The sequence below is a fragment of the Malania oleifera genome, chromosome 3 (genome assembly GCF_029873635.1).
Source record: "Malania oleifera isolate guangnan ecotype guangnan chromosome 3, ASM2987363v1, whole genome shotgun sequence".
NCBI classification, from domain to species: Eukaryota; Viridiplantae; Streptophyta; class Magnoliopsida; order Santalales; family Ximeniaceae; genus Malania; species Malania oleifera.
Window position 1 is genome coordinate 33,815,195 of NC_080419.1, and position 8,196 is coordinate 33,823,390.

The 8,196-nt window shown below is 35.9% G+C and overlaps 1 protein-coding gene across 1 annotated transcript; it reads left to right on the top strand.

Moving 5' to 3' along the window:
* Nucleotides 1–2,622: 2,622 nt before the first annotated feature.
* LOC131151107 (putative pentatricopeptide repeat-containing protein At3g23330) lies at nucleotides 2,623–6,132 on the top strand. Its single transcript, XM_058102309.1, has one exon. The coding sequence runs from the start codon at nucleotides 2,795–2,797 to the stop codon at nucleotides 5,201–5,203; it is 2,409 nt and encodes an 802-aa protein (XP_057958292.1). The 5' UTR covers nucleotides 2,623–2,794; the 3' UTR covers nucleotides 5,204–6,132.
* The last annotated feature ends 2,064 nt before the right edge of the window (nucleotides 6,133–8,196 follow it).

An 8,196-nucleotide genomic window follows, 5' to 3' on the forward strand; every position in this document is an offset into this window, starting at 1 on the left:
CCATCCTTATCCCACCTTCACGACTTCCCTCCATCACCCACACGGACATCACCAAGTTACACCCCAAGGCCACCAATCCATCATTTCATTTGCTGCATAAATATCCATATTTTAAAGCGTGCATGAAGAACTTCAGATGTGTTCTAACTATCCTCCAACACATCCACACGGCCACACCAAAATATCCCCCACATAGCCACTTCCCCTCCATTACATTGTTGCGTCCGTCTTGGTGTTTCAAAGTTTGTTCCAAGGAATTTTCTAGCATGGTCTAAGACTTGTGTTGAATAACGTCAAGTCATCCAAACAATTCTCTTGGTAATTTCAGCACTTATTTGAATTGTAAGCCTTTACTGGAAATCTAAAATTCCATATTTGATAAGCCCTTTAAATCCATAGATTGCAATATTGATAGTTGCTAGCTTTAAATCAATTATGGGGAATATTGTTGTGCTAATCATAGAACTTTATTCTTTAAATATTGAAATAGCATCTTTTCCGCATTTAACTTGATTCCTTTGTGAAAGAACTCTTGGGACTTTTTTCAAAACAGCATCATACACCCTTTCAAAATCCCAAAACATGTGAAAAATCCTCTAGTTTATTGTGTTTATGTTTGGATAATTAAATTCTTAATTTAAAGTGTATTAAGTATATGTGCTTGTGTGAGGGTTGAAAACATAGGACATAAGTCGACCATTCTCGTCCTACATGAAGCATCCTCCTTTGTTCAAGTCCACAACAACAATTTTGCATCAATAGACAAGTACATCAATGTTATGGCAATCATTTCATTCTTTTGAATTCAAGTAGCCTTAAAGTACTACTCCACATCTCACAATAAGTTCTCCTTTGCACTTTGACTAATCGAAAAGGATTTTGGCTTGGGAGCTAGAACCTTATATGAGAGAGTCTGAATAATAGCCCTCTTAAGAAGTGTTATTTGCCCATCAACAAAATCAAACCTTCCATTTATGAAATCAATATGCCTCTACCACAACTTAACCAAGTATTTAGTTAACCAATTGCTTTGCCACCACCTCTTAAGAGGTGTTATTTGCCCATCAACAGAATCAAACCTTCCATTCATGAAATCAATATGCCTCTGCCACAACTTAACCAAGTCTTTGGTTAACCAATTGCATTGCACTACCAATGGAATCACATAATTAATACTTGAGAAACTAAGAAGGTTTTCTAATTGACTAACTCTATCCCAAGCCAAATTCGCCGTTGATGAATAGGCTTTACTGTCATCTAGCATAAGGTCTAACTTTTCCAACAAATTTTTACCCACTATAATGGCACCAACCTAGTTCAACCAATACCCCACGGTCAAATTCATTTATTTGTTATCTTGCGAGTGTAGAGATAGAATGCCATGCACACAAGCCAGTCAATTTACATGAGCAATACATCCTAACCTTAATCTTCTATTAAAAGAAAAGAAACAAACTTAATAACATGCGAGAACACCCCCACCATGAATTCCTAATGTTTTAGGCATACATGTAAATTTATATAGTTGACATGCTCAACTATCTAAGGTTTGCAATTGATAACCCAACAAACTAGATTGTGTGATATACAACCAACATGAGACAACAAGAAACTAACCAACTCTAGTAATATATTTGGATGTTCAAAAGGCATGACCAAGCCAGGAGATTCCCTTCTCTGAGATTAATATATATGGAAGTACAGATATAGAAGATTGATGCATAAAATATGTATTACGTGTATTTTTTTTATTAAACATAATGTAAAATTTTATTTATTTTGTTTTACATAAGTTTTTTATATATGTGCATATAAAATATAAATATAAAATTAATAATTAACTAGTAGTCAAATCAAAATAATGGAATTGTTCAGACTAATTTACTTGTAAACCACTCGATTTGGTTATGGGTCCAATTTTAAAAACACTATGGGTTGTTTGGTATTAGTTGTGTTTTGTGTTTTGTGTTTTCATTGTTGCATAGTGAAAACATATGTTAAAATAAAGTGTTTTATTGTGGTGCTGGTTTTTTTTTTATTTCTATTATTAGTTTTCACAAAAACTATAAAACTAATTTTATGACTTTTGGCTATTATCGTAACATGTACTTTAATATTCAGATTTGACTTTTTGTCGATTAAATCATTCATTTTATACAAAAAAAAAACTAATTAAAACTAAAATTAAATGACATGTGAATTAAAAATATAATTAAAATAAAATGTTCATAAAAATTTCTTCAATTTTGAAAAAAAAAATCGAAATCATTTAAATGATTATTTTTACTATATTTAAATGCCATGTAGAATAAAATTTTCTTAGAGCATTAAAAGTATTTAGAATAATAATAATTAAATATAATTAATTTTTATTTTTTATTATAACATTAAAATTTTATATTATTTTTATTATTTTAATTATATTTTTAATTGTTATTTGATTCAAGTACAAAAATGAACATGAGTTCAATTAGTTTATTTATTTATTTTAATTTCAAAAAAATTAATAAAACATCTTACTAGTTTTTCAATTTTTTTCTAGCTTTTTTATTTCAAATGCATGGAATCAATTCAAGGCATTTTACTTAACACTCTCACGCCCTCCTCTTTTCCCTTCCATAATTTTCTTTTAATTTATTCTAATGGCTGACACGGGGCGCAAGCGTGTGCCCGTTGCGCGTATATCGAAGTAATTTGAAAGATTTGAAAATTCGAGTTCGATAAGTGTCATCTTACCAATTCGAGAACGACGTTCCTCCTCCTGTGTTCCTCAACGGATATGGTGAGCGACTAAATGAGTTGCAGTCAAACTCTTGTCAGAGCCCTCCTCCAGAACCCATCTTCAATAAAATCAAGATTCCAAGCTAAGCAATTCCATGCCCAAATCATCAAGGCCAAAGGACTCTCTCCCTCTGCCATGGCTGCCGTTCTCTCCATCTACTCGAACTTGAACCTCTTGCATGACTCAATCCTTGTGTTCAACACCCTTCACTCTCCCCCTGCTCTAGCTTGGAAATCAATCATCAGGTGCTACGCCTACCATGGCTGCTTCGTCCAATCCTTGGCCTCTTTTAGACAAATGCAGGCTTCTGGTAAACACCCAGATCACAATGTGTTCCCTTCTGTTCTAAAATCGTGCGCTTGGTTGATGGATTTGAGGCTTGGTGAATCGGTGCATGGGTGCATTATTCGTCTTGGTATGGACTTCGATTTGTACACGGGTAATGCGCTTATGAATATGTATTATAAATTGCAGAGTTTGGATGCTAGGGGTGGGATGAGATTTCAAGCGTCTGAACTGCTCGATGGAATTCCTCAACCAGAGTGGATTCGCAAGTGTGGGAGTGACTTAACTAGTTTTGATGAAGCAACCAGTAGAATCACGCGCGAGGAGTCTAAAGGTGATGGAACGATGGTATTTGTGGATGGGAATTCAAACGGAGAAGTGGGTAGGGGTGACTTGCTACCCAAATTTGAGAAACAGCTTCCTGGCTTTGATCCTGAATCTGCTTCGGTTTTAATGAATGATAGTTTGTTATATAGAAAAGTAGAGAAAGAAGTTTTTGACAATTCTTGTGTGGAAACAGATGATATTTCAAAGATAATGGGAGACAAAAGGGCTTCACAAATCAACAGTGTGAGAAAACTTTTTGATATGATGCCAAAAAAGGATCTTGTCTCATGGAATACCTTAATTGCTGGAAATGTACAACATGGTTTGTACAAAGAAGCTTTAATTATGGTTAGGGAGATGAGGAATGCCAGCTTGAAACCTGATTCTTTCACTTTGTCCAGCATCCTCCCTATCTTTGCAGAATGTATCAATGTTTTTAAGGGAAAGGAGATCCATGGCTATGTAATTAGGCATGGGTTTGACACAGATGTGTTTATTGGAAGTAGCTTGATTGACATGTATGCAAAATGCACTCGGGTGGAAGATTCACTTCAAATTTTTTATCTCTTACCTCAACGTGACTGCATCTCATGGAACTCTATCATTGCAGGGTGTGTGCAGAATGCACAGTTCGATGAAGGCCTGAAATTGTTTCGACAGATGTTGATGGCCAATGTCAAACCCAAGCCTGTTTCCTTTTCAAGTGTCATGCCAGCTTGTGCTCATTTGACAACACTACATCTAGGGAAGCAACTCCATGGATACATAATTAGGGGTGGATTTGATGATAACGTATTTATAGCTAGTTCACTGGTAGATATGTATGCCAAATGTGGGAATATTAGATTTGCTAGATGGATATTTAATAGCATGCAGCAACATGATGATGTGTCATGGACGGCCATGATAATGGGCTATGCTTTGCATGGGCATGCTCATTGTGCAATCTCCTTATTTGAGCAGATGGAAATGGAAGGAGAGAAACCCAACCATGTGGCATTTCTTGCTGTTTTAACTGCTTGTAGTCATACTGGATTGAAAGATGAAGCTTTGAAATATTTCAAAAATATGACCCAAACTTATGGGATTTCTCCAGGGTTGGAGCATTATGCTGCTGTAGCAGATGTTCTTGGTCGAGTGGGTAGGTTGGAGGAAGCTTATGATTTCATCTCTAGCATGCATATTGAACCAACAGGGAGTGTTTGGTCAACATTGTTGGCTGCTTGTAGGCTCCGCAAAAACATTGAATTGGCTGAGAAGGTTGCTGAGAAAATATTTAGGGTTGACCCTGAGAACTTGGGGGCTTATGTTCTTCTGTCAAATGTATATTCAGCTGCAGGAAGATGGAGAGATGCAGCAAAGTTAAGAATCTCTATGAGAAACAAGGGCATGAGAAAAAAACCAGCTTGCAGCTGGATTGAAGTAAAGAGCAAGGTACATGCTTTTGTGGCAGGAGATAAATCCCACCCAGATTATGATCGAATAAATAAGGCCCTAAATGTTCTTTTAGAGCGGATGGAACTTGAAGGGTATGTTCCTGACACAAAGGATGTGCTCCACGATGTAGAGGAGGAACAAAAAAGATATTTATTGTGTAGCCACAGCGAAAGACTCGCCATAGCTTTCGGCATAATTAGCACTCCTGCTGGAACAACTATTTGTGTCACAAAGAATATTCGGGTGTGTGCAGACTGTCACACAGCCACAAAGTTCATATCGAAAATTGTTGGTAGGGAGATAGTAGTTCGGGATAATAGCCGGTTTCACCATTTCAAGGATGGGAAGTGCTCATGTGGAGATTTTTGGTGACGATGAAAATATGATCATGTTGAGCTAATCAAACAAACTCTGGTTCATAGATTGGACCAATTGATGCACCTGAGTAAACATCGACTCTTGAGCAGGTTCAATAGAATGCTGCTATGACAAACCACGGGATGCCTTTCTGACTGAACAGGCCATTAAGCAGCAGCCAAAAAATGCTTAATTTTTTAAGTGGTAAATTTATTTACAGCTTCTGGTCGCCTACCTGCAAACAAACGACTTCTGTTCTCTTGTTGCCATCTTTCAATGATATCTTAGCAGAGGAAATAACAACAATAACAAAACCAAGCCTTAGTCCCACTAAGTGGGGTCGGCTATATGAATCCTTTTCTACCAATATCTTAGCAGAGGAAATGACATTGCAAAATGTGTTTACTGCATCATTTTTCATGATGTTCAAAAAATTATTCAATTATCAGAAGATTTTTCTGAGGAACAAGTGGAATGCTTGTGTTCAACAAAATATATCTGCAAGTTCAACTGGAATGAGGAAAAAAACGCTTCACATTCACATTGCGCTGAGATCATGAAAAAAAACTTTGTATCCAATTTTACACCTGAACTGCTCTCCTCATGAGGTACCTTATTGCTGGAGTACAAATTCCTCGGGAGCTTGTTATTGTTGCTGTAGATGAAGGAAGGGTACAAATCAAGCACTGCACTTTGAAGGAATACATATTTAAAGGTCAGCCTAAGCCCCATGTGCAAGGCTCCCATTTTTACCAGGGATTGGTGAATGTGGATGTTGTAAGCAGTCTCATCCCTATTTCCAGCAACAATATATGTGGTGTGATCTTATTGATAAGCGGGCATAATTTTTAATGTTAATATAATATTTTATTACCTGACGTGATAATACAGTTCACATTGTCTAATGAGAAGTTTGAAATGGAAAATAATCAAGCTTTTGAAAACTCTGGCTTTGTGATGATTGAAAACTCTTGGGATTCATTTACTGTATTTTATATCGTAGGAGTTGTTTGCTTAAATTGGAAATTCAATTCATTTTGCTTATATTGTTAATGCTATAGACGATTGTAGAGTTGGTTGTTACGCATGGATTTCATGGTTGTCTTTGATTTAACCACTGTTAGGGTAATGCTTACATACTGCACCACTGACATCTTAATATAGAAGGAAAGAGCAGACACAGGCATGTTCAAACTCTTGGTTTTTTGTATATCTAGCAATATTCTTTTTATCTCTCTATCAACAATGGATGGTTCAAATTGCCTTTTGGCTGATAATATCTTATTTTAATTTAAAATTCATTTCCATTTATTATTATTATTATTATTATTATTATTATTATTATTATTATTATTATTATTATTATTATGTATATAATTTTAAGTCACAATTACTTCATATCCTTGTAAGTAATAACTTTTGGAAGTTTGCTAGAAAGAAAATTTTTTAGTATGAAATTTCAATATGAAGTGAACATCATCTAAAATTAATGATAAAATTGTGATGATAGTATTGCAACGCATTTCGTGCTAATCTAAAATGCTAGGGTAGTAGTTATGGCATTTTTCTATAGAAGATCATTCCCTTTGGCATAGTGTGATTAGAAACAAGTATGGGTGGGTGAAATTAGGTGGGCATCAATGTTAGTTTGAGATGTTCATCGGAGAGCCTTTGGAGATCTATTTCTTAAATTTATCCCTTTTTTATGCTTCACATTAGATTTGTGGTGGGGATGGGTTCTTGAATTCATTTTTTGGAAAGATCTATGGTTGGGGAATGACATTATAGCCACATCTTTTCCACATCTTTTTCATTTGAGCTCTGGGCAAGATAGGATGATTTCTTTCTTTTTGGTTGATTCAAGTAGCAATTTGGTTTCTTGGAATTTTCATTTTAGAAGACCTCTTAACAATAGAGAACTATTGAAACTTTCATCAGCCTTATGGTTATATTGAACAACTGTCATCTTTCTTTAGCTAGGGATACTTGGTCTTCGGTTTTGGGTCATTCAAGGGGTTCATGTAAATCTTTCTTTGAGTTTTGACCCATTCATTCTTTCTTGTTTTCCCTTATATTCGTATACTTGGAAGGTGAAAGCTCCTTCAAAAATTAAGGCTTTCATATGTAAGCAAAGACAACCATGGATTTCATGGTTGTCCAGATGGTGCACATTCTCATATCAAATTAAAAGATTTGGTTATCAATAATGCGTGGGATGTGGAAAATTTGCAGAGGATGCTGGGGTATAATAAAGCAGAAGAAGTGATGGAAAAGGTGGGAAATCTTAGGAACTTTTCGGACATACTGCTATGGCTCCCAGAAAAGGATGGCTGTTTTAATACAAAGTCCGCTTGGGATGTTATCAGAGTTAGAGCTCCAAAGTTTGAGTGGACAAAGTGGGTTTGGAATAAATGGTTATCGAAGAAAATTGTTATCTGCATGTGGAAGGCCGCTTTTGAGTGTTTAAGTGTTGATAAAAAGGTGAGAAGGGTAGGGGTTTCATTGGCTTTGGCGTGTAATTGTTGTGAGATGAGGCAGTTAGAAGATATGGAGCATGTGTTAAATAGGGGAGACTTTGCTACTAAAGTTTGGAGGAAGGTTTCGGTGGAGGTTGGTGTTCCTTTCCTTAGACAACAAAGTTGGAAAGAAAGAGTCCAAATGTGGTTTAATAGGACTTCCAGATTTTCTCAATTGGGATCATTGATGGGTTTGATTCCTTATTTAGTAGTTTGGAGGCTGTGGAGAAAGAGATGTGTAGCTAGAATAGAGGGGAAATTGGAGAATAGTTCAGATGTGTGGCTGTCCATTAAGTATTGGGTGGGGGTTTTGAGTAGGAACATGACAGGATTGACTCAATTAAAGGATGCTGATTTTCGAATATTGTAGATTCTAGAAGTGCAAATTGTGAATAAAAAAAGTAAAATTATGCAATGTGTGAGATGGCTAAAATCGGGGCAAGGGAGATTGAAACTAAATTTGAATGGAAGCAGTTTGGGGAACCCAAGGCC

Excerpts from the sequence above, each read along its gene's own strand:
- LOC131151107 (XM_058102309.1), top strand. The coding sequence starts at position 2,795 with ATGAGTTGCAGTCAAACTCTTGTCAGAGCCCTCCTCCAGAACCCATCT.